Source organism: Chrysochloris asiatica, unplaced genomic scaffold (assembly GCF_000296735.1).
Source record: "Chrysochloris asiatica unplaced genomic scaffold, ChrAsi1.0 scaffold00023, whole genome shotgun sequence".
NCBI lineage: Eukaryota > Metazoa > Chordata > Mammalia > Afrosoricida > Chrysochloridae > Chrysochloris > Chrysochloris asiatica.
Window position 1 is genome coordinate 15,963,604 of NW_006408541.1, and position 26,254 is coordinate 15,989,857.

The 26,254-nt window shown below is 45.6% G+C and overlaps 1 protein-coding gene across 13 annotated transcripts in view; it reads left to right on the forward strand.

The window, feature by feature from the left end:
• The window catches only part of ZMYND8 (zinc finger, MYND-type containing 8), a 134,027-nt gene that overhangs the window by 8,389 nt on the left and 99,384 nt on the right, over window positions 1–26,254 (forward strand). For all 13 annotated transcript variants that reach the window (XM_006839204.1, XM_006839205.1, XM_006839208.1 and 10 more), the window contains exon 2: window positions 726–796. In XM_006839204.1, the coding sequence (XP_006839267.1) occupies window positions 726–796 (71 nt within the window). The remainder of the gene's footprint in view (window positions 1–725; window positions 797–26,254) is intronic.

Below are 26,254 nucleotides of genomic sequence, written 5' to 3' on the forward strand. Positions count from 1 at the left end.
CCAGCTCTCCTCTGCGTGTGTCTTTTAAATTAGCCATCCTGATCTCACTTTTGTGATGGGGGCTAATTAGTTACAGCTCAGAAGAGTGCAGAGTATCTTTTCTAAGTAAGGCAGTTTACAGAGAGAAGCATCCTGGGGGTTTGAGTATGGAGAACCCCCCTCCCCTTAAAATGCGGGTGTGGGAATGTTTGGAGACCAGGACTATTGCTTCTAGCCTAGCCATATTTTTCTCCTTTGTAATTCAACCTCTGTGGATTTTCATGGTCTGGCCTCACTGGGAGGTTATAAGATTTAAGGAGGGATGTGTGGGGGAGGTCTGGAAAACACTTTGTCTTGAGGAATTCAGAGGTCAGAACTCTGGATATGCCCTACCAAACACCTCCAACCTGCCTGCCTTTCAACTCTGTGTTAACAGTTACTAGTTTACTTAAAGGCTTGGTTCTCATTGGCCCAGGGTAAGAGATTGTAATAATTGTGTGTCTAAAAAACAAAATGGCTACCCACATGACAACTGAAGAGTCATTTGATTTGAAAAAGCGAACAAGTTAGCGTTCACTGAGAAAACTTCAGGAATTGAAATCAAGAGTAGGTTTGTCTGCCCCACCCTTGAAGAAGGATGGGGGATTGTCCCCAAAGGTAGGTTTGTTGTTGGAACTTCTAAATGGCTGTTCCATGGGGCAAGTTCTTATCCTTCCTAAACATGAACGTAATTTGCTCTGTTTCAGCTTGGCTGAAGAGGAAATAAAAACAGAACAGGAGGTGGTAGAGGGCATGGATATGTCTACTCGCTCCAAAGGTGAGTAAAAACGTCGTATTGTCCCTTCCAGAGCAGAGGAGGAAATTGGAGTTTCTTGCTGGAGGGCAGCGAAGGGCAGCTCTAGGAGCCAATGTTCAACATGCATCTGATTTTAAGAAATGGGATCTTTGATGGATGAACCTAATTTATGGACAGATGGCCTCTTTTTGATTTGCTTTTCCTTGTGCCTGCTTCCCTAGGTGCACCGACCTCTCGGTGAGCCTCCACAGTAAATCTTTTGTGCCATGTGTCATGACACAGGGTGCTAGCCACCTTTTCGGTGTGACTTCTATGAATCAGATTTTTAATAAGACGTATTCTAGAAGCCAATGGCGTCTCCAGCTGCTGCCAGTTTCCTGATCCTATAACAGGCCTTGTGGTGGGCCAACTGGGCCTAGCCCCCTTTGTTAGAAGACGGTGAGCTTGGATTAGCGTTATGGAGGATTTTCTGGAATGCTGAGGCCAGTGTTTGAATTGAGGAGAAAACAGCCAGTGAGGGCAAATATTGCTTATGCTTTGGTCTGAATTTTGGCTTAGACTTTGAAACCAAATATTCGAATTGAGGACTGGCCACTTTTCGCTAGGTCTGTGTGTAAGGGTGTTTTTTTTGTTTGCAAAGCTCCCAAAAGGACATCAATGCTCTCCCCTCTTTTCCTTCAGGGCGCTTTTAAGAATGAGCGACTGAAACAGTTTTCATATCTCTGGTGGATGAAATGTGCATCTCCAAGCTTAATGGTTGTACCTGGGTGTTTTATTCCTCAGGAAGTCAGTGAGTGCTCTGAGCCCACAGTGCTTCCCTTGGTTATGTGGAAGGGAGGGGGGCAGGCGGGAGGACAGAGAGAGGGTTATCAGCTGGTCTACCCAGGAGATTCCAGTCGGCTGGCAGATGTCACAAAAAGTGACTCCCCGAAGGCATTGCAAACAAAGGATTTTTGAGGATATTTATAAGGCAGCATGTCACTTGGGGCAAAGGTGAACGCCGGGTAGTCCAGGCTGTACCCTGGGAGAGGGGAACTGGTGGCTGTGTGGTGCTTGACCAGACAGCTGGGGGATGTGCAGCCTGCAGGAGCGGAGCCGAGTGGGGAGCCTTCTGGACAGCCAGGCCGGCTGTGCTGTGCTGTGCTGGGCTGGGCTGTGCTGTGCTGGGCTGTGCTGGCAGGAGTTGGGGGTAGAGTGGCCTGAGTAAGAGCCTCAGCTCTGTTATCACAGCCCCCACCCAGCCCAGGACACCAGGCAGGTGACTTGGTAGTGAAGGAGCCATGGGGGAGTTTGGAGCTAGAAACAACCTGGCTAAAGAGGTGCTTTGAGTTACTGATATGAGAATGTGCCCCAGGAGGCTACTTCCGAGAGCCCTGTCGTGATGAGACTCGACTGTGGTCTGGCAGGAGCTTGGTAAAGGAGGGTGTGGAGAAGTGTGCCATTGCTTGGATGAATGGCACTTTCTGTCGCCATTCCTCTGTCCCTTGGTCTGTGAAGTGGGCTCCTAGATTAGATCATCCCTCCACCTTGGGCTTTTCTTGTCAAAATAATCCTTGCAGGGAGCGTGTATGAAGACTTGTGTTTTTCTAGGAACTGTCTTGTGGAACTCCTTAGGATGAGGTAGTAGTGATTGCGTGGTAGCGTTCTCATTGTCCATGCCGGAAACCCGGGTTTGATCCCTGGCCAGGGCACTTCATGTGCAGCTACCACAGTGCACAGAAACTAACTGCTCTGATACTGAACAGGTATCAGCAGAGTTTGCAGTCTAAGATGGAGTAGGAAGAAAGGCCTGGTGATCTACACCCACAAAGCAGCCAATACAAACCTTGTTGGGTTACAGAGGGTGCACATCCATCACAGGGATGGCATAGCAGTGGGCAGTGTTTTCGTTCGGTTGTGTATCAGGTCACTGAGAGTTCGCAGCCAACAACAAGACTAGTCCTCTGTTGAGTAGGAATTGCCCTTTTCTGCTTTGCAGATGAGGAAACTGGGGCTGGGGGGCGGGGTGGGGCCTCCAAGTGATATCCTCTCAGGGTTAGTACAAGACATGCAGAAGAGGCACTTCCTTCCTGGTCAGCGTGGTACCGCCATAACCTGAGGCCTGATGTCCACACCTTTCTAACGGGCAAGGTCATGAAAGGTAGACCCCCTGGTCTTATTCTTTATATATACTCTTTGTAGGCAGACTCTGTCACTGCCTACCTGCCTACCTGCCAGGGTCTGCTGCTGGAAACCTGCGTATTCTGGGAACTTGGGCCTTTGGTTCCTCTCATTTACCCCCTCTGGTCTTTTCCCTCATCAGCCAGGGCCATCTGGAAAAACATGGATCCGAACCTGCCTGTTTTGTTAATGCCCTCCACCAGGACCTGCTTCCTGGGGCTGTTCACCTACGCTCTTTGACCCCACCCTTCCGGTTCCCTCCGTGGTGGAGTCCTTGTGCGTGGTGTGTCCTTTGTGGGATCCTGGTTGCCTATTCTTGTCTCAGACATCATCTCCAACGTCCCCTTTTTGGTGGCCACCTTTTCAAAGGAGCCCCTCCTTTGCTACTCTGCGATCTTTGCTAGCATGCATTTTAGTATTTTAGGGTAGCTTTGACTTTACAGAAGTGTTATGAAGACAATGTAGGGTATTCCCACGTACCAGTGTGATACATTTGTCACACTTAATGAACCAATGTTAATACATTATTATTAATGAAAATCCATACTTTATTCAGATCCTTTGCCTTTTACCTAATTCTCTCTTGATGTATAGCCCTCTGGATCCGGCCGTGATACCTACCTCATTACATTTAGTTGTCAGATCTCCTTCAACTCCTCTGGGCTGTGGCACTTTGTCAGTCTTTCATGTTTTTCCATGACCTTGACAATTTGGAGGAGCACTGGTCAGATATTTTGTAGATGTCCCCCAGTTGGGATTTGTCCATAGTTTTTCTTATGATCAGAGGTCAGATATTTTGTAAACTGTCCCCCAGTTGGGAATTGTCCATAGTGTTTCTTATAATTAGAGGTCAGATATTTTGTAAATGTCCCCCAGTTGGGATTTGTCCATAGTTTTTCTTTTGATTAGAGGTCATATATTTTGTAGACTGTCCTCCAGTTGGGATTTGTCCATATTTTTTGTTATGATTAGACCAGGGTCATGGGTTTTCAAGGAGGAAGATCTCAGAGGTATAAAGTACCTTTTTCATTACATCGTAGCCAAAGTCCTACCATGAATGACTTAATCTCTTGATGTTGACTTTGATCACCTGGCTCAGGTACTTTATCAGCCTCCTCCCTTGTGAAACTATTCTTTTTTTTTTTTGACTCCCTTTTCGTATGATACTTTTGAGAAGGAAGTTACATATGTAGCCCATATTTAAGGGACGGAGAGTTATGCTTCATTTCCTAGAGGGAGGAATAACTACATAAATTAACTTGGAATTCTTCTGCAAGGGAAATGTGTCTCTCTTCTCTGCTATTTATTTACGTATTCATGCAGTCAGATCCGTATGGACTCCTGGGTAATTATTGTAGACTCTGGGCTAGAGTCCAATGCTGCTTCATCTATTGTACTGCTCAATCTTTTCAGTTGGCTCCTCTGTCCTGCTAACAAGACCCCATTATTGTGGGGTTTCGTTAGTTTTGTTGAGCACCTTCTTATCATAGACGCTATTGGATGCTTCAGGTTGACTCTGAGTTTGGTGCTTCCCTCCAAAAATCAGCCCTTTCTGCAAGGAGTTCTGGTTCTTTCTGTTGGAGAATGTTATTAGAAGCCAAGACCTGGGTGCTGGATGTGTTTATGTTTCTAGGCCCTCTCGGTTGACAGAGTTAAGGAAATGCTCTTATAGGTCAGTGCATAATGACCTGTGTGAATACCCATCCATTGTCTTCAAGTTGATTCCGACTCATGCGACCCCGTGTGTGAGAGAAGACAGGCTCCATAGAGTTTTCTTAGTTATAATTCTTGTGGCACAGTGGTTAAGCACTTAACTGCTACAACCTAAAGAAATACCAGTGGGTTGAACTGTACCAGCTGGTCTGTGGATAAAATGTGGCTGTCTGCTTCCATGTTACAGTTTTGGGAACCCTAGGAAGCAGCTCTCGTTTGTCCTAGGACTCCTGGTGGGGGGCTGTAGGATCAGCACCAGACTGCAAACCACATTGTCAGCAGTTCAAACCCACCAGCTGCTCCTTGGAAATGCTATATAGGGTCAATATGAGTCAGAATTGCAACTTAGCAACAACAGAGTTGCCGTGAGTCAGAATCAGATGACAATGAGTTTGGTCAGGTTTTGGGAATCTTGATAGAAGCAGGTTGCCAGGGCCTTTCTTTCGCAGAGTTGCTGGGTGGGTTCAAAGCACTAAGCTTTTCATTAGTAGTCGGATTGCAAACGGTTTGCTCCATCTGAGGAGCCTTTGTGTAAGTATGCACATAACTATAATTTCTATGTGTCTCTGTGTCTGAATATGAGTTCACACTCTTGTCTCTCTCTCTAGTCCATCACCAGGTACATCTTTTTCGTTTTCTTCCCTTCTTATCTCACCTGCCAACAGAACAAGGAGAGAACTGGTGGTCCCACCTTCAGTTTGCTGTTGTCTGGTACATTTTTCATTATTTAATGTTACATTAATCATCTGATTAGTGTACAGAGTACGCTAATCCAGTGTCCACTTGATGGACCTTAGCCCGTGTAGACTCACGCAGCCATTCTTGCCTCAAGATAATTGAGCATTCCAGAGCTCCAGAAGGTTCTTTGATCAGTCCTCCATTTCTTCATAGCTCTTGTCCATGAGTTTGTGTTTTCTTTCTTGTCTGTCTCCTCTGCTGGAATGGAAGCACCTTCTCTTCAGCACCTAGTTTGCTCTTCAGTCAAGAGTCCAGGTTGTTAAAACCCCAAAACCAAACTCACTGCCATCAAGTCCATCCTGACTCATAGTGACCCAATATGACAGGGTCCAGTAGCTCCTTTGGTGTTCAAGACTGTAAATCTTTATGGCAGCAGACAACCTCATCTTTCTTCTTTGGAGCGGCTGTTGGTTTTGAACTGCTGACCTTGTGGTCAGCAGTGCAGTGCTTAACCCACTACACCAACAGAGCTCCTAAGGATGATTTTTTGTTGTTGTTATGTGTTGTGGAGTCTGTTCTGATTCATAGCGACCCTGTACTGGTTTTCCAAGAAGTGGCTGGTGGGTTTGAACCACTGGCCTTGTGGTTAGCAGTCCAATGCTTATCCTACAGCACCACAGCAGCATTCCCAGGATGGCTTAAGCAGGGCTGGGAAATGTCCGGCCCTGTCAGGCAATTACAGTTCCAGCCATCCCATTGTTGTTGATTGTTAAGTGCTATTGAGTCAGTTCTGACTCATAGTGACCCTGTATAGGGTTTTCTGAGGAGAGAGCGGCTGGTGAGTTTGAACCACCGACCTTGTTGTTCAAACCGACCTTGTGGTCCAGTGCATTATCTTACAGTGCCACACCAGTGCTCCTCAGCCATCGCATTGGTGGTGGTGTTAAGTGCCATCGAGTTGGTTCTGACTCACAGCGATCCTGTACAAGGTTTCTGAGGAACGGCTGGTGAGCTTGAACTGCCAACCTTGCGATTCAAGCCAAGTTTGCAGTCCAGTGCATTAACCCACAGTGCCACACCCGGACGTACACCAAGAGTTAGGGGTTGAGTTGATGAAATGTTTGGCTAAGTATAGCAGGCTAATTTTTACTTTGATAATTTTGTATGGCAATGAATGATGTCATAAATTTTGGCAGAAAAAAGATTTCCCACCCTTGGCTTAAAGACTTTGGAAAAACCCCACTTCTATACCAGACTTCCTGGGTTTGATTCTGGCTCTCCCTCTTCCTTGCTGGGTGATCTCAAGACTTTTACCCAACTTCTCTGTGGCTAACAAGCTCCCCCTTGTAAATGGAGATGAAGCTAAAGGGTCCTGGGAAGGAGTCCATGAACTAGTCCATGCAGAGTGTTCAGTGCTTTGATTTGCATCAGGGTGATGAGGGACAACACAGGAGTGAAGGTCCTATTATATTCCCCAATTACATCCTCTAGGAAATGGTGCAAACCATGGCCAGAGAGATTCCCTGCTGGGGGCTGGGGCGGCACCAAAAAGAATTCTGTAGGGTCACCCAGCAGGCAAACTGGGAACTGGATAGAAATTTGCTTCTCTGTCTAGGGTTAACGAGCACTGGTGCTTCAGGAGAGTTGGGCTGCTAACCAAAGGGTCTGTGATTTAAACCCACCCGGCATTCCACAGGAGAAGAAGGAGGCTGATTGTTCCCATAAAGATTTACAACCTCAGCTATCATATGTTGTTGTTGTTAAGTGCCATTGAGTCAGTTCTGACTCATAATGACCCTGTATAGAGTTTCCGAGGAGCGGCTGGTGAGTTTGAACCACTGGCCTTGTGGTTAGAAGTCCAGTGCTTACCCAACAGTACCACAGCAGGTCTCCGGATACCATACGGAGCCATTTTATTTTGTCGGGTTGCGGTGAGTCAGAATGGACTTGATGGCAGTGGGCAGTGGGTTTGGGTTTTTGGGGAAGTCTAGGATTACGAATCAGGCTGCTAATCTCACGGTTAGCAGTTTGAAACTACCAGCTGTTCCGTGGGAGAAAGATGAGGCTTTCTGTTCCAGTAAAGATTTACAGCCTTGGAAACCCTGTACAGGGTCGCTATGAGAACCGACTCCATGGCACTTTCCTCTCATTGCTGACTCTCTGTCTCTCTGGCCTCTGTGATATTTGACTAAAGCGGTTCTACAGCCATTGGACTGATTTTCCCAGGGACTTTGGAACTACCAGGTTGGCGGTTCAAACTCATCAGCCACTCTTTAGAAACCCTATACAGGGTGGTTATGAGTCAGAACTGGTTTGATGGCCCTTAACATCAACAGCAAGAATTCATGTAGAGAATCCTGTTGTGGCGCTGTAGGATAAGCACTGGACTGTAAGATTGTTGGTTCAAACCCACCAACCACTCCTCAGACACTGTATACAGGTTCGATATGAATCCAAATGGACTTCATGGCACTTAGCAACATCACTTCATGTAGGGATGGGGGGATTGCAGGGGTCCCTGGCTTCTGGGGAAGAGACCTTTCCCTCTTCCAAGGACTGTCTTGGGTGGCTGTGTGGAACTGAGCTCCCATCTGTCACAGGTGACTGCTTCTGTTCTAACACAGGGGCTGGTGACAGAGTCATTCTGGGCAGGTGGAGAATGGTGTGTACTCAGAGGCCTGGGGTCTAAGGTTCCCAGAGCCCCTGAGCAAATTGTGATGAGTCTTGAAGGCTGACTGGGACACAGTCTTGCCTCTTTCAGCCGGAATGATCTCATTGTCTGTATGTGGCGTGATGACCGGCACTGATGAATAGGCACTTGTCCCTCCACCGTGCTTTACTTGTGGTCTGGAGAATCCAGTGTTTCCGTTCCCAAGCTGCACCTTCTCACGTCAGCTTCTTGCTAATGGATCATGGAAGCTGCTGCAGAACCAGGGTGCTCTGGGGGAACAGGGTTAGTCTGCGTAGCCGTAGGACAAGACAACAGGCCAGAGTCCCCAGGAAGCTTGTCCCTTTGGTCAGGGACACTCTGGTGTCCAGACATCTCATTGCCCCCACTGAAGATAATAGTTTGTTAAAAGGAGATCAGGTGACCATTCAGGCATCTTGGAAGAGTGGCAACATTATTCTCTATTGGCAGCAGAAGACATGGGCCTTAGGCTATGCACACAAGAGCTCTGGTGGCACAGTAGTTAAGCACTCAGCTGTGCAGGGCTTTGAACCTACCAGCCACTCTGTGGGAGAAAGATGAGACAGTCTGCTTCAGTAGCTATGTACTGAGAAGTTGGAAACACTTTGGGCAGTTCTGTTATATCCTGTAGGGTCACTGTGAGTCGGAACCCAGTGTCTTGGTTATGCTTGCATCGAATCCATAGGACCTTTCATGTTCTATAGCTAAATTTCTGTTTATATGCTCCTGTCCCCACCCCCGTCCCCCGACTCTTACTCATTTATTAGCTGAGTAATTCTCAAGTTAGCCATTGCCATTCTACCAGCCGTGGCATTTACCGGAATGCTTTACTTCTTGGGAGACAAAGCTTTTGAGCTTTCAGGTTGACATTTGTGTCCTAGGGTAATGATCTACTTAAAGATTGTTGTTGTTAAGTGCTGTTGAGAAGGTTCTGACTCTTAGTAACCCTGTATAGGTTTTTCGAGGAGCGGCTGGTGAGTTTGAACCACCAACCTTGTGGTCCAGTGCTTATCTTGATTCCCTGATAATGCTATATAGGCGACATATCTGGGTGTTCCCATTTTATCCAGGAGGAAATGGAAGCTTGGGGATTCATGAGAGGGTAGAATGGGGATCCAAAGTCAGTTTTTACCTTTGATTTTAAAACTTTGCTCTTAACCATAAGTTGTATCCTACCGTCTTGAGCTCAGAGGTGGGCAGGGCCCAGCAGGTAAGATAATAGAGAGTAGCTGGTACCTTGGGGTGCCTTGGGGGCTTTGATGGATTGATGAGTGCTGCACTGTGGGAAGGACTTCTGTCTCATCCTCCCCCATGTTTGACAGGACAGATGGATGTTTGTTTTTCTGTAAAACTGCCTGATTTAGAATTGTGGCTTATGCAAACCAGTTTCCTAAAGCCCTCTGTAAATGAAAGCACAGCACACCTCTGATCAGGTGGGGGGCTGTCAGTTTGCATTCTCTGCAGTTGATTGGCTAGAGCACAGTTTATGTCAGGGTTTGGCTGCACCCTGTCTGAGTCAGAACAGGCTGCCTCCAAGGCCAGGGGTCTGAAGTCTGAAAAATGATGGGGTTCCCCGAGTTGATGTCTTAGTACAAAGACACCCCTGTCTGGGCTGCTGGCCTCTTGCTGTACCATGTGTGCAATTTGCGGTAATGATCCTGGTGTGCGGATGCCACGCTGCCAAAGCCGGAACCATTTTTTAAAATGTCTGTGTAATGTCACCCACACAAGGGAATGAGCCACTTGGAAACCCGTGCACAGATGCAGCGGAAGCCTGAGACATTAAAATCTTGAAATGTGTCGTTCTTGCTAAGATAAAGATATTAAAGTCTTGAACAGTATCTTTCGCCCTGAGATGTGCGTGAGTATGAATATGTTTCCAGAGACAGGATGCTTTAGAATATACAATTATAGCAATTTACTAACCAGCCCCAGACCCTGATTACTACAGGACCCTCCTTCTCACTGTTGTATGTAAATTAAGACAGCTTCACAAAGGGATTGTTTATGAGTACGGCTGAGAGATACAGACCTTCTGTCCGTTTTCAAGGAAACTCTAAGAAAATAGAACCATAAACACGTTTCAATCACAGTGCGATGCAGAAGTGCTGAGAATTTTTCTTTTTTTTTTTTTTAAAAAAAAAGAATGTTCATAATTTTAACTCTTATTTGCTGTCAACATATCTGCAGTGGAGAGAATTTATTTGCCACTTAGGTACCTAACAGATTGTTCCTTTCCTAACAAGATCTCAAATGTTCCAGAACACCGAAGGTGTGTTTGATCATGGATTTCTAAACCACAAATCTACCTTCTTTTGGCCATTGTGGTATAGACTCTGCAGCTGTTCGTGGAATTTGGTAGCCAACATCTGTACAGTTTAGCTTTGTGGTTTACATACCAAAAACCTTATGCTTGCCCCATTTTTGAAGCCTGTCCTTATATGTGGCTACTGGTACTATTCTTTATGTACCTATTTTTAGTATTCTAGAGGACTGTGACCAAACCTTCCAACCTTCATTTTAAAACAGTTGCCTTCTGTTTTTCTTCTCTAAATGCCTGTAGAAAGCACATCTAATCAGGTCTGTTGTGGTGTGCCTTCCAGTGTCGAGTGGGTTCCTACTAACAGCAACTGTGCAACCCACTATTGGCTAGTTAATTTCTGACTCATAGTGACCCTGTAGGGCTGGGAAGAACTGTTCCTTAGGGTTTCAGAGACTAAATCTTTATGGGAGCAGACAGTCTCGTCTTTCTCCTAAGGAGCAGCTGGTGGGTTTGAACTGACTATCTTGTGGTTAGCAGCCCAATGTTTAACTCACTGCACCAAGAGTAAAATAGTCCCACCGGGTTTCCTAGGCTGTACTTTTTTTGGGAGCAGATTGCTAGACATTTCCCTTGTGTAGAGGCTGGCTGTTGGGTTTGAACTACTGATCTTTCAGTTAGCAGCTTAGTGCTGAAGCATTGTGCTACTAGGGCTGCTTTTATCTGACTTTTTTTTTTAAACCCTGAAAGTTTCAGTAATAGTTACCTTCTGATTTGTCTTGCTGGTAGTTGGAAGTATGTGAGATTGTTGTTAAGTGCCATCGAGTCGATTCTGACCCATAGTGACCCTGCATAGGGTTTCTGAGGAGCAGTTGAACCACCGACCTTGAAGTTCAAATGGCTTTGCAGTCTGGTGCATTAACCCACAGCGCCACACCAGGACTCCAGAGAGGGTCCCATTTTACCTAGAAACCCAACTTTATGATCGTAGACTTTTTTTCATTTGAGTGTAATTCATATACCATCCAGTTCACCCAACTTTCATAGACTTTTTTTTTTTTTTTTTCATTTAAGTATAGTTCATTAAGGGTGCTAATCTCATGATCTTAACATAAGGAAATTCGGTGGAACCACTGTAATCATTTGGAGTCCTGATGTGGCACTGTGGGTTAATGCGCCAGACTGCAACGCCATTTGAACTGCAAGGTCAGGGGTTCAGACTCACCAGCTGCTCCTCAGAAACCTTATACAGGTTGCTATGGGTCAGAACCAATTCGACCACATTCCACAACAACAATATACCATACAATTTACCCATTTAAAGTATTTAGTTCAGAGGTTTCTAGAAAGCTCCAAGAGGTATGAAACTATTGCCTCAGTCAGTTTTAGAACATTTTCTTCAACCCCCAACGAGTATCATGTGCTTCTGAGCACTCCTCCCCCACGGCCCCTGGCAGCCCCCAGTCTGCTTTCTGTCTCTATGGATTTGCCTCTTCTGAACATTTCGTAGAAATGGAGTCACACCAGCATGTGACCTTCTGTGTCTGCCATAGCATGTTTACAAGATTCATTCATGTTGTAGCTTGTTTCAGGCCTTCATTCCTGTTTGTGGTTGGGTAACATTCCATTGTGTAGATATACTCACTTGTTTATCCGTTCATTCCTTACTGGACATTTGGGTTGTCTTCACGTTTTGGCTGTTAGGAGCAGGGTGCTGGGAACATTTGCGGACAAGTTTTTTTGTGAATGATGTGTTTTCTTTTTTCTTGCGTGTAGACTTAGGAATGGAATTGCCGGGTTGTAGGATATCTATGTTTAACCTCTTGAAGAATGTCTACCACCCATTACTGTAGGGTTGTTTCCCACTTACGGCAACCCCCATGTGTGTCAGAGCAGAACTGTGTTCCCTAGGGTTTTCAGAGGTTGAGTCTTCAGATTGCCAACCTTTCTTATTGTGGATGGTCTTGAATTTGCAGCCTTACAGTTAGCATTAACTGTTTGTACTTCCCAGGTACTCCTTGAGGTATATGTTGTTGTTAAGTGCCTTCAAGTTGGTTCTCTAACTCATAGCTACCCTGTCTAGGGTTTCTGAGCACTGTCTGGTAAGTTTTAATCACTAACCTTTTGGTTAGCAGTCCAGTGCTTATTCTGCAGTGCCACATCAGGAATGCACAGACATGCCCAAGGCCCTGTTCTCTTGACATTTTCAATTTTCCTATAGCTGCTCCACCATTCCTCCGAAACCCTTTCTTTTCAGAATCTCGATGAGTTGAAATGACTAGATAGCACTTAACAACAATTGTCCTTACTAGCTACTGTACCATTTCTGATCCTTTCTTCAAAGCCAGGCTTCTCAGAAGTATACATATTCCGCTTTCCTCACTTCCCACTTTGTCTTCTGCCCACCGCATGCTAGCATCTACCTCGTTCCTTCCCATCAACAGTTCTTACTGAGGTTCATGGAGGTTTCATTTTCAGCCCTCATCTCATTGATCTCTTCAACAGTATTGGACTTTGGTGACCATTCTTACCCGGAATAAGGAGCTCTGGTAGCGTAGTGGTTACGAATTGAGCTGTGAACCGCAAGGTCAGTAGTTCGAAACTACCAGCTGTTCTGCGGGAGAAAGATGAGGTTTTCTGCTCCCGTAAAGATTTACAGCCTCGGAAACCCTGTACAGGGTTGCTATGAGTCGGAACCGACTCCGTGGCACATCACCACCACCACCTTGGTGTTGCTCCAATTTCCGTGGTACCCCCTCCTTTTCTCTCCAACCACTGAGAGCTTGGTCACTCTTGAACAAATTTGACCATCTTTGCTCCTGGGCAAGTTCTTGCCCTGGGTGATCCAACCCACATCTGTAACTTTATGACTCACAAATTTTTATTTCTAACATAGATTCCTTCTGACTCATGATGCAGATAGTCAGCTGCTACCCATCCGCCCTCCCCATTATCCATGGGCGACTCAAATCAACATGTTCCACGCCTGCTAAGTATCTCAACACCCCTTTCACCCAAGAAATGAAACATCTGATTCTTCATGACACACAAGCTTAGCATCCTGCTGCTGTTGTCTGTGAATCATTCCTGATGCTTTCATCTTTTTCCTCCCCAAATCATTTTCTTATAGCCTGAGTATCTCCAAACAATCATCATTGATTTATAATAGCATTTTATTTGGTCTTACCATTATGCTAAGGGAGAAAAGACCCTAATTTTAAGTATATTTATGTTGTTGTTAAGTGCTTTCTTGTCTGTTCTGACCCATAATGACCCTGGTGAGCTTGGATCACCAACCTTGGAGTTCAAACCGATTTCACAGTCCAGCGCATTAATCCACAGCACCACATCAGGACTTCACATTGTTGTTGCTAGGTGCCATTGAGTCATGTCTGTAGCGACCCTGTATAGGGTTTCCAAGGAGTGGCTGGTGAGTTTGAACCACCGACCTTGCAGTTCAAACTGACCTTGCGGTCCAGGGCTTATCCTCCAGTGCCACAGCAGTACTCCCCAGGACTCCATGTTGTTGTTAGGTGCCATCAAGTTGGTACCAACTCATAGTGACTGTGTGTATAACAGAATGAAACACTGCCCAGTCCTGGGCCAACCTCACAATTGTTGTCACACTTGAGCCCATTGATGCTGCCATTTTGCCAATCCATCTTGCTAGGGGGCTTCCTCTTTTTCTCTGACCTTCCACCTTCCATCTTTCCAAACATGATATCCTATGTTGTTGTTGTTGTTAAGTGCCGTCGAGTCGATTCCGACCATAGCGACCCCGTATAGGGTTTCCGAGGAGCAGCTGGTGAGCTTGAACCGCCAACCTTGCAGTTCAAATGGCTTTGTAGTCTGGTGCATTTTAACCCACAGCGCCACACCAGGACTCCTATAGAGATCCCTTTATTAGGTCTTAAAAAGGGCAGAGACAAATCTTCCAAATGAGGAGTCCATCAGCATGAGGCTACAATGGTACCCAGAATGTTTATGGTCACATTGCTAAGTATGGTTTTGGGGTGTCGTGGAGTCTGTTCTGACTCATGGAGACTCTGTACAGGGTTTCTGAGGCGTAAATCTTTATGAAAGCAAAAAGCCTCATCTTTCTCCTGCAGAGCGACTGGTAGTTTTGAATGGCTGAGCCTGAAGTTAGCAGCCCAGCTCTACCAGAGCATAGAAAACAAAGGAAGTCATCACAAAATCATGATTGGCAGTAGATCGTTTGTTCACTGTTGCAAGTGTGGAAAGGGACTATGATTGGGAGACATACACTATTGCAGATTAGAGATGTTTATTTCTTCTCAAGTCCTTGGTTGTGGTATGGCTTGTGACTGAACTTCAGTATACCACAATGCCCATCAAGAGCAGGCCCAGGCAAGTCCCTGTGGGGAGAGTACCCCTCCCTGGACTGCCTAGCAGTAACCTGCTTTCCACCACACTGCTTGAGGGCAAAACTTCTTACATTGCCTGTTTATGGTCAGAAAGAACTCAGTGGAGGCTGAATTTCTGTCAAGACTTAAGATGGAGTAAGGATTCTTACTGTAAACCTTAGGTACCCTTCCACAAACCAAGTTCTGATGAGCCATATCTTTCCACCCTGCACGTCCAGCCTTTTTAAAAGACACGTGAACTGAGACTGCCTGGTGCTGCTTTGAAGTCCTGAGTACTCAATCATTTTAGAAACATGATTAAAATCTGTAATTGTCAATCATCTTTTCTCTGTTTCAGCGATCCTGCCCTTCCACCTCCGAACACTGGGCCTTGGCTCCTACCTATAATGTCCTCCCCTCCTCCCACCACATGGCTTTTAAGGCTTCAGATTTGGGTGGGAGGGGGACTTTTTGTTTTTGCACCCCAGTCCTCTGTTCCTGAGCATTCAGTGAGCAGTAAATAACTTTGGACGAATGAATGAACAACTTGGCTGTATAGAGATGCTATAGATAGACCGTTTATCCTGGAGAATGAAGTAAAAGCAGTTTTTCAGCTAGAGAGAGAATGGCTTTGTTTCCAGCATAATCCAGTGCCTGGAAATAATTACCCAAGCTCAAATGTCTGCTCTCGGCCAAGTGATTGGTGGCCTGGCCGCCTTGTCCTCCAAAGGATGTTCCTGTTCTTCTGATGTCTTTCCTTCCCAGCCTATTAATAGCACTTCTAGTGAGATCTTTCAGGAACACTGGTCTGGTTGTCCCTCTCCCCTGCTTCAAATTTCCAGCGGTTCTTTAAGGCCGCGTGTTGTTCGGAGACATGCTAGGCTCTGTCCTCTTGCTTCTTGCTTCTGGTTGAGTGTCACCTTTCCTTCTTCTCTTCATCTTGGGGACCCAGCTGTCCCAAGTCTGACATTTGCAGTCATTTAGGCTCCGATAGTGGTACCTTGAGGTTCATGTCAGAATCACCCCTGGGAAAAAAAACATTGTCTTTGAGTTGATTCTGCTTCATGATGACCCCATGAGCACCAGACTAGACCTGTGGGTGATTTTTAAAATTAGATTACCAGACCTTATTTTTTGAGGTCTTTCTGGGTGGACTGAAAACAGCTATTTTTGGTTATAGCTGCGTGTGTTAACTATTGGCATCAATCTGGAACTCCAGGTTCCAATGTCAAAATCACCCTTGAACTTTCCTTTATATTGTCCATGAAGGTACAATGGTCAACTCTGACCAGAAATTGTAATACATATTAAAACAGAATTTCCAAGCCAGGTTAAAGAAAGCATTAAAGGCAAGTTTGTATACATATTTCTAGGCATCTAAAGGAGCCCTGGAAACAGTGGGTTACGAGTTGGGCTGCTAACCGCAAGGTCAGCAGATTGAATCTACTAAACTGTTCCGAGGCAGGAAGATGCGGCTTTCTGTTCCCATAAAGAGTGACAACCTTGGAAATCCTGTACAAGGTCCCTGTGAGTTGGAACTGACTCCGTGGCACACAACCACCATCACCAGGCATAAGATTATTCTGCTTTTAAGATCAAATTCCTGGAGGCAAGTTAGGGGGTCAGGTGGAGGATTGGCAGTGTTCTTTTTCCCTGACTGACTTCCTCCCTTGCCTGTTACTACGAAGCTTCTGTTACTAAGTTTTCCAACAAGATGGCCACTATCTGTGTGTGGCTAATGAGATTTTCAGTAATTAAAATGAAATAAAATGAAAGATTCTGTTAGTCAAGCTAGCCACATTCTACGTGCTTGGTAGCCACAGGTGTGTATGTATAGAACATTGCCACCATGGAAGAACATTCTATTGGACAGTGTTGAGCTGCATCCTTAAAAGACTCATTGATGACTTGTTGCTGGGCTTGATCGAGGGGTAGATAGAATCACTGCCAGGAACCAGCACAGCATAGAACCTGATCAATACATGACTATTGTGTTGGAATCTGAGTTTTGTTTTGATCAGACCTTCCTGAGCCTGCTCCTTTGGTACATTTTGCAAAGAACAAGACTCCTTCTGTGTTCCCCAAGTCAGTATTTCTTAACCAGGGCTCTTGGAACTGCCTTTGTGCCAGCAGTGGCTGGGGTAAAGTTCCACCGGATATGACGGTGAAGTGGGTTGCCCTCTGATAGCATAATAATTCATTTACCTGTGCCTCACCTCTGGTAGTCTGCTGTGGGAACCAGTCTCTCTTACCTCTTTAACTAGCATGGGGCTGGTGTTTAATAGTAGTTGCGCAGTACACGTTGTTTGCAGAAGAATATTGTCTAAGGAGTACAATCTGACTAACTGTAAGAGAGAAAAAAAGGGTTTCTTGAATTTTTGTTCAATTTCTAAAATCAGTTCACATCCTTGCAACAAGCCAGAGTACGCAAAGAAAAGCTAAACATCCTCTCTGATGCTTAACAGGTTTTCATTTCTACTTCCTCCCCTTCTCCATACTTTAAAAAAATATTAACAAACCTGTAGCATACAGAACTTTTGGTGTGGTGTGCTGTAGGATCAGCCATGGACTTCACAATCCCAAGGTCGGCAGTTTAAACCCACTAGTTGCTCCTTGGAAACCCTGTGTGTAGGGTTGCTATGAGTTGGAATCAACTTGATGGCACTTCACACCAACAGCATACCATACACTGTAATGGAGTTGAACGTTCTAGAACTTGGCCATCTTAGTAAAGCATCCCTCACTTCTGATCCCTTTGTTTTACCTTATTGTACTTTTCTGCTTTCCCCTGTCCTGTTATACTCTTGAAGGGGTTTTCAAAATTATTTCTTAATACTAAAAGTCAAGAGTAATACAGACCTTGGCAAGCAAGACATTACATTTTCTACCAAAAGAGAAAATGGTTGCCATGCTGGCTGGATCTTCGGACCTTTTTTGTTTGTTTAAATCTGTATTTTAAAAATACAGCAAATTCCCAGGTTGTTAAGCATACCTCAGTCATGAGTACAGCAGACTTGCTCTTTCATGTTTTATACATTTCCCTCACTTTGAAATGACTGAACCCACCCACCCCTGCAACAGATTCCTCCTCACAGTCCCCTTCACTTACTGCAGAGGAGGGGCACATCCAGCCCCAGCCCCATATGTTATTGTTGTTAAGTGCTGGTCAAGTTGGTTCCTCATAGAGATCATGTATAGGATTTCCATGGAACAGCTGGTGGGTTTGAACAGTCAACCTTGTGGTTTGCAGTCTGTGCTGATCCTATAGGGCAGGGCATATAAGGCCTGCCCTACCATTCCAGCCATCACATTGTTCTTGTTAAGCGCTGTCTAGTTGGTCTGACTCATATTGACCCTGTATAAGGTTTCCTAGGAGCAGCTGAGAGGCTTGAACTGTGGATCTTGTGGTCAGCAGTTCAGTGCTGATCCTACAGCGTCACACCAGAAGTCTGTCACATTAGGGATGAGTTAATTAAATGTTTGACCAAGTCTAGCAGGCAAACTTTTTTTTTTTTTTAAGCTTTTATTTTGAATTGAGTGATAGTTTACCTTGGAGAATATCAATGATTACAATCCCCTCCATGCATCATCATTTAGTAGTACTTGTTTCTGTCCCCTCTGTTTCAGCAGGCTAAGTTTTAAGTTGATAATTCTGTATGGCACTCAAGTGACGTTACAAATTTCCAAATAACCCTAGGCAGACAAAAGGTTTCCCACCCCTGACTTAATAATGCATGTACAGTTTTGAAATCATTGCAAAGACTTTAGCCTGTCTCTTCCACAGAACTAACCAAACAAAAAGAAAGATCAGTACCATTTCATTTTTGACAATTTCCAATTTTCCTAGATTGATATTTCGTACATTCCATATTCTGATTATTACTGGATGCTTACAGCTGTTTCTCTTCATTTTGAGTTGTGCCCCACCAGTAAATGAAGGTCCTGAGGGCTTTATACGATTTGCGTCATCACTGTCAATTCTACTTTGAGGAGGCAGCTCTTTCCCAGTCATGTTTGAAGTGCCTTCCAACCTCAGCGGCTCATCTTCCTACACTGTATCTGACAATATTCTGGTGCTCTTCATCATGTTTCGGCATTCTGACAGAGTTCCACTGCTATTCATAACATTCTGAAGCAATCACCTCTCCTTCTTCCTAGTCTGTCTTAGTGGGGTAGCTCAGTTGAAACTTGCCCACCGTGGGTGACCCTGCCCAGCATTCAAGATCCCAGTGGCATAGCTTCAAGTATCACAATAATGCACAAGCCACTACAGTACAACAAACAGACAGAGGAGTGGTGGCAGTCTGCCATAGGAGATCAGAAGGGCAGGTGGCATTGGCCCAGAGACAAAATTCAGAGGCAGGAAGGGGAGAGAAGTAGGAAGGGGGGAGGGATGAATGGAAACAATAAACTCAGGGAGGAAGTGGAAATGGTACTTAAACATTGTGAGGATCCCAATCAATGTCCTGAAACAAAGCGCGTAGGAATTGTTGAATGGAAAACCAATTTGCTCTCTAAGCTTTCATCCAAATCGCACTAAAAGTTAAAAAAAAAAAAGTTTGGATAGGAAGCTTGGGTTGGGGCAGTAAGTGTATTTATATTAATTAGGGGAGGACTAACCCACAAAAGTATGAGAATGCTTGTACAACTTGAATGTAATTGTTAAAACAGCAGTTTTAGATTCTTGGTGGAAGAAACTGAGGCTACTCCGAGAGGTGAAGCTGAGTTTCAGATTTTATTAAGCCGGCTGACTCAGAGGAGCTAATTTCTCCAGATTCTGAGCCCCAGTGGAGGGCAACATGGGCCTGTATGGGGTCAGAGTCCAGGGAGGGGCCAGGCTGCATACCTGTTTGAGGGCAGGGGGAAAACCTGGGGGATTGGTCGCATTTGGTGACCTGATTAGCATTTTAGCTTGCCTCCTGTGCTGGAGAGGATAGTGAATAATTTTTCCCTTTTCCTGTTCATAGTCATTGTCACTGAATTGTACATGCAGAAACTGTTAAATTGGTATGTGTTTTGCTGTGTTTAAGGAGCCCTGGTGTCACTGCAGGATAGGTATTGGGCTGCTAATCTCAAGGTCCAGAAGTTCAAACCCACCAGCCCTTCCAAGGGAGAAAGGAGATACTGTCTGCTCCCATAAAAATTTACAGTCTGTGTAGGTTTGCTCTCAGAATCATCTTGGTGGTGATTTGGGTTGCTGTGTATATTCTCCAAGACATAAATAAATAAAATTTAAAGGGGAGAGGGAACCCCAACAACCCTCCAATAACTCCTTGATTTCTAACCGTCAATTTGGAGAACAGGTTGGTATTTTTTGGGTTGGGACTAGCTGCAATAGCAGTTGGTGAGAATCAAGGAAGTTGTGTTGTATGACAAATATGTGTCTTAAAATCTAGATTCCTCTCAAGCAAGGCCAGATGCTGACATTATGGGAGTCCCGAGGGGACCAAGATGAGAGGAAAGAGCAGATGTAATTTTTCTTGAATCTCATGCCCATTGAGATGGGCTTCGTCTCTCCTACTTTGGACATGTAGTCCGGAGGAAACAATCGCTGGAGAAGGATGTCATGCTGGGTAGGGTGGAGGGTCAGAGAAAAAGAGGAAGACCTCCAACGAGATGGATCGGCCAGGTGGCATCATTGATGGACTCGGGGGTGGCAGCGGTGGTGAGGTTGGCCCAGGATCGAACATTGTTTCGTTCTGCTGTGCATGGAGTCGCTATGAGTCGGTTCCGACTCGATGGCACCTGACAACAACAACAACAACATGCCCATTGAATGGGATGGAGGGAAGGTGAACTTGAAAAATAATTTTTTACTTTCTCTTCTTGAGGCTGAGCCAATTTTCTTGCATTTATAGACAGCAAACACCCGTGAGATTTTTTAAACCTTGTGGGGAATTTTAAAACCTTGTTTTACCTTGCACTGGCAGAATTGGAGAATCTGGTGGGAGGTTGAGGATCCAGGTAGTGTTGGGAAAGCGATTCTCAGTCTCTAAAAGGTCTGGAAAGAAAAGATCCAAGAACCCTGGCTAAAAAATGTGGTGACATGGTAAGCTCTGTGAGGTCGCTTGTCTTTTCACCCCTAAATTGATTCTGAAACAGTAGCTCTCCACATGAAGACTGGAGGGGCGGCCAGGGCCGTTGGAATGGGTAGCTTGAGAAAACTTTGTGTGTTTCTCTTTGAGTTTCAGTAATTATGTTCTGGTTGTAAAGGAGCCCTTTGGGCACAATGGTTAAGTGTTTGAATGCAAACTGAAAGTCCTGGAGTTCAAACCCACCAGCTGCTCTACAGGAGAAAAATCTGATACTCTGGTTACTTGAAGATTGTTGTTGTTAAGTGCCTTCCAGTCGCTTCTAACTCATAGAGAAGATTACAGCCTTGGAAATCCCATGGGGTGGCTCGGCTGTGTCCTATGGGGTACTATGATGACAATGTTTTCCTTTTTTTTTAAACGTGGGGATTAAGGAGCCTTGGTTGCTCAGTGATTAATCGCTTGGCTGCCAACCAAAAAGGTCAGCCTTTGGAACCCGCCTTTCGCTTGGGGAGAAAAGAGCTGGTGGGTCTGCTTGCATAAAGATTGTTGCTGTTAAGTGCCGTTGAGTTGATTCCAACTCATAGCAACCCTGTATAGGGTTTTCAAGGAGCAGCTGGTGAGCTTGAACCGCCAACCTTGCAGTTCAAATGGCTTTGCAGTCCGGCGCATTAACCCACAGCGCCACACCAGCTCTCCTGCATAAAGATTACAGCCCTGGAAACCCTCTGGGACAGTTGTATTCTGTCATGTTGTTGTTAAGTGCTGCCGTTGATTGTTTCGGACTCATTGCAATCCTGTATAGGGTTTCCAAGAACAGCTGGTGGGTTTGAACTAAGTACCTTGTGGTTATCAGTTCAGTGTGTACCCACAGTGCCACACTGCCACACCGGAAGTCCATTCTGTCATATGTCATTGTTAAGTCCTGTTGAGTCAGTTCTGACCTATAGCGATCCTATAATAGGGTGAGCTTGAACTGCCAACCGACTTTGCAGTTCAGTGCATTAACCCACAGTGGCACACCAGGACTCCATTTTGTCATGTGCTGCTGTTGTCCTTAAGTGCTCTCTAGTCTGGTTCCTACTCAGGCTACCCTGTATAGGGTTTCCTAGGAGTGGTTGGTGAATTTGAATTGCCAACCTTGTGGTTCTAAACAACTTTGTAGTCCAGCGTATTAACCCACAGTGCCATGCCAGAACTTCATTCTGTCACGTAGGTTTACTGTGAGTTGGAGTTGACTTGACTGTAACAAGTAGTTTTGTGCTTTATTTAAGGAAATGGACTCATTAGGCAGGAAGCTGGAATGGATGGTTACCTGTTGAAAAGGGACTTCTTGCTCTAGTTTCTCTTCTCAGACTGAAAGGACCAGCTTCCCTTTTATGTAATATTCTGCTGTGGCCCAGCCCAGCCTGCCTCCTGCCATCTCGGTTTGCTGGCAGGGATTCTTAGAGTGGGGGAGAAAGCCTTGTGTTCCCTGTGGGTCCGGTGTACTTGGAGCTTTGCTAAATCTCCTGTTGGGTTATTTCAGCAGCCAGGTGTGTGCTCCTGGGCACTCAGAGTCAAGCCATCTGCCAGGTTTTGGGCTGCGGCAAAGGACAGACAAGTTTGAAAGGAGCTCATTTTTTGACGGAGACGTAATAAACAAACTAAAAGACAGAAAATAATTGGTTTTGGTATTGTAGAAATGTATTTTATAGAACTGTTTGGGGAGAAGAAACTATCTTTAAATGATTGTCCATGAAGAAAATAATACTTGATAATTTTCAGTTGTAGATGACCTCTGTGAAGGAAACCCTTTTAGGACAATGCTGTAGAGAGAGTTGCCATTTGAGTTGGCTAATAGGAACTCTGGTAGTGTAGTGGTTACGAATTGGGCTGCGAACCGCAAGGTCAGCAGTTCGAGACTACCAGCTGTTCCACGGGAGAAAGATGAGGCTTTCTGCTCCCGTAAAGATTTATAGACTCGGAAACCCTGTACAGGGTTGCTGTGAGTCGGAACCGACTCCACGGCACATAACAACAACAATGGAAAATAGGGCATAGAGTATTCTAGATAGAGGGGCCAGCAAGTACGAATGAGCTTGACTTGTTTGAGGAGCAGAAAGGGGTCACTGTGGTTGCAGTTGGGTGAATGGAAGAGAAAGGTAAGTGGAACCAGATGACTTACTTGGACATTGTAAATTTTGAGAACATGTTACTGATTTTTTTCCCTAAGAGCTGTGGTACCTTTTTGGAAGACCTAACCATTGTTAAGGTGGTGTAGGACGACGGAACAGTACCGACTTGATGGTACCTAGCAATAACAACAGCAACAAATCAGTGTCTTGGCGTCCTGGTGTGGCCACTGTAGGGTAAGCATTGGACTGCTAACTGCAAAATTGGCCGTTCAAACTCACTAGCTATTCCTTGGAAACGCTATACCAGGGTTGCTAACGACTCCATGGCACATAACCACAACAACAGTGGTGATGATGGTGGTGATGTGCCGTGGAGTCGGTTCCGACTCATAGAGACCCCGCACAGGGTTTCCGAGGCTGTCAGTCTTTACGGGAGCAGACAACCTCATCTTTCTCCCACAGAACAGCTGGTAGTTTCGAACTGGTGACCTTGAGATTCGCAGTCTGATTCGGGTGGAGTGCTGTCTCAGCCTTCAATGTGGGAGACCTGGGTTTGATTTCCAGCCGGAGTACTTCATGTACACTCATCTGTCAGCAGGTCTCCACATAAAAGGTGAGATTCTACCACTACTGTCACTACACGCCCAAGGACTCCTGGTGTGGCACTGTCTGATAAGCATGAACTGCTAATCCCAAGGTCAGTGGTTCAAACCCACCAGCTGCTCTTCGGAAACCCTATAGAGGTTGCTATGAGTTGGAATTGACTCGATGGCACACAACAATGACAGTCCTGCTGAAGGAGCTCTTGGTGGTGCAGTGATTAAACACTTGGCTTGTAACCAAAGATTGGTGGTCTGAAACCCACCCAGTGGCTCCTGAGGAGAAGGATGTGACAGTCTGCTTCGGTGGAGATGACAGCCTAGGAAACCCTCTGGGGTCATTCTGCGCTGTCACCATAAGTTGGAATGTTTCACTGTATGTAGTAAGTTGCCATGATGCACACATTCTAGTGGTGCTTTAGGATTCAGATGAACCAGGGAGAAAGGTCTGGTGACTCATTTCTAAAAATCAGCCAATGAAAGTAACATGGACCACAATGGTCTGATCCACAAACGATCATGATGTTGATTCCAGCCCAGGTAGCATGTAGTTCTCTTGTGCACAGGGGTTGCTATGAGTTGGGGGCTGGCGTGATGGCAGCTAACAATGAACAGCTAACAGATGGACAAGTGAGGAAGCAGGCCAAAACCCCCAAATGAAACCTGATACCATTGAGTCATTCAAACTCAGAAGGATCCTATGGTGGTGGTTGTGTGCCAGTCTTGACTCCTAGGGACCCTGCATGGCATTTCTAGGGCTATAAATCTTTCTAAGATCATCTTTCTTCTGTGGAATGGCTGGTCAATTCGAACTGCTAACCTTGTGTTTAGTCCAGCTCAGAATACACTATGCTGCCAGCTAAGGGACGCTATAGGGATTTCCAAGGCTGTGATCTTTATAGAAGTCCACTGCCTCATCTTTATCCTGAGGAGCAGCTGATGTGTTCATACCAGGGGCTCAGTATCTGCACCACCAGGACTCCTGGGAAGCAGGCCAACCAGTGAATTATCACAGGGTTGGACCAGGGTGGCCTCTGGGAAGGTCAAAGGTGATCTTTAGTACCAGTAAACCTCTGGCCTGAGGCCGCCTTTGAGTGAGACCTTGAAGGTTGGTCTGAACTTGAACAGGCAGATAATTAGTAGATGAGGAGCCTTGCCCAAGGCCTCTGGAGCCAGGCTTCATTGTGGTCAGCTCTCTGCCAGGTTCCAGGAACTTCACTGCTGTAGGGAGGAAAGTGCACACGGGGAAGTCCTGGGGTTAGAAAGTGAATCTGGGAGGCAGTTGGGACTGGGATTGAGTGAATCCTGAGCTCATCTGTAGGGATTTTGAGCCTGGCTTGGTTGGACCAGTGCTACCTGGGGGAGTTTACTGGGGAAGTTTTGTGTTCCACAGATGAGCCCTTTGTAGAAATAATCTGGGATGAGCTAATCTGATACAAACCATGGTGAAGACACAAAAACATTCAGCGGAATTTATGGAGTCTTGGTATGGCGCTGTAGGGTAAACACTGGACTGCTAACTGTAAGGTTGACAGTTCAAACCCACCAGCCACTCTTTGGAAACTATACAGAGTCGCTATGAGTCGGAATCAACTTGATGGCACTTTACAACAACAGCGTGAGATTTTGGGGTTCATGTCCTTTCTCTGGGACCTCTTGCCACTGGATAATAGTAATGATTCATTGTTATTTGATATGGCAGATACTGTTTACATTTAATTCTAATTTTAGGAAGATCGTACATTGTACCCATTTTACCACTGGATTGACCAAGGCCCATGTTGTTGTTGCTAAGTGTAGTCTGTTGTTCCGACTCATATCGACCCTGTGTAGAATTTCTGAGGAGCAGCTGGTGGGGTTCAGCCGTCGACTTTGTGGCTAGCAGTGTAGTGCTTATCTTACAGCACCACACCAGGCCCACAGAAGTAACTTAACTTGCCCATTAGGTGTATGGTTGGCAGGTGGCAATGTTTGGGTACAGATCCCGTGGTTTGACTCTAGGGCCTGTACCTGGACAGTAGGTTGTGTTGACATTGGCCACTGCCAAGCCTGCATGCCTGTGTGGTGGGGAATTGCTAGGTTGCACTCCCAACCGGAGAGGAGACTGTTGAGCAGTGTGGCGGAGGCAGGGCTTTGCAGTGGAGCCTGTCGTGGTAGACTCAGGAGCATTGACAACCCTGGTTGGCTTTGAGTACAGAAATGACTACTTCTCTGAACCCTACCTCGCTAAATGGGGACAAAAGCACCATCCCAAGTTCATCCAGTTGTTGGGAAGATTCTCAACAGACAGTAGCTATGAATCACTTGTGTTCTGGTGTGATGCTGTAGGATAAGCACTGGAAACTGAAAGGACAGCAGTTCAAACCCACCAGCTGCTCTAAGAAATGCTGTACCATGAGTCAGAACCAATCTGATGACACACAATGTCACTTGAACCCAGTTTGAGAAGGAAATACAGAAATACTTCCTCGGCTACCCCCCTCATCCCTCAGTAGTATGTATTTCCAAACTCCTGGTAGGTAGTTCTCCTTCCAGGCTTTTTGTCAGTTTCTTATTTAGTCCATTTTTATTAGCCACAGCAAGAACCCTAGATAGCACAAATGCTTTAGCTATGAACGTGCTGTGGTGCTTGTTGTAGGATAAGCACTTGACCACTAGGTCAGTTTGTGAACCACAGGGTTGCTGGTTCAAAGCCACCAGCCGCTCCTTGGAAACCCTATACAGGGTTGCTATGAGTCAGAACCGATGTGACGGCACTTAATGACAATTATGACGTTGAACCTAAAGTTTGACAGTTCAAACCCATCCAGTGACACTATAGGAGACAGGATTGGAGAGCTGCTTCTGAGAAATTACAGGCAAGAAAA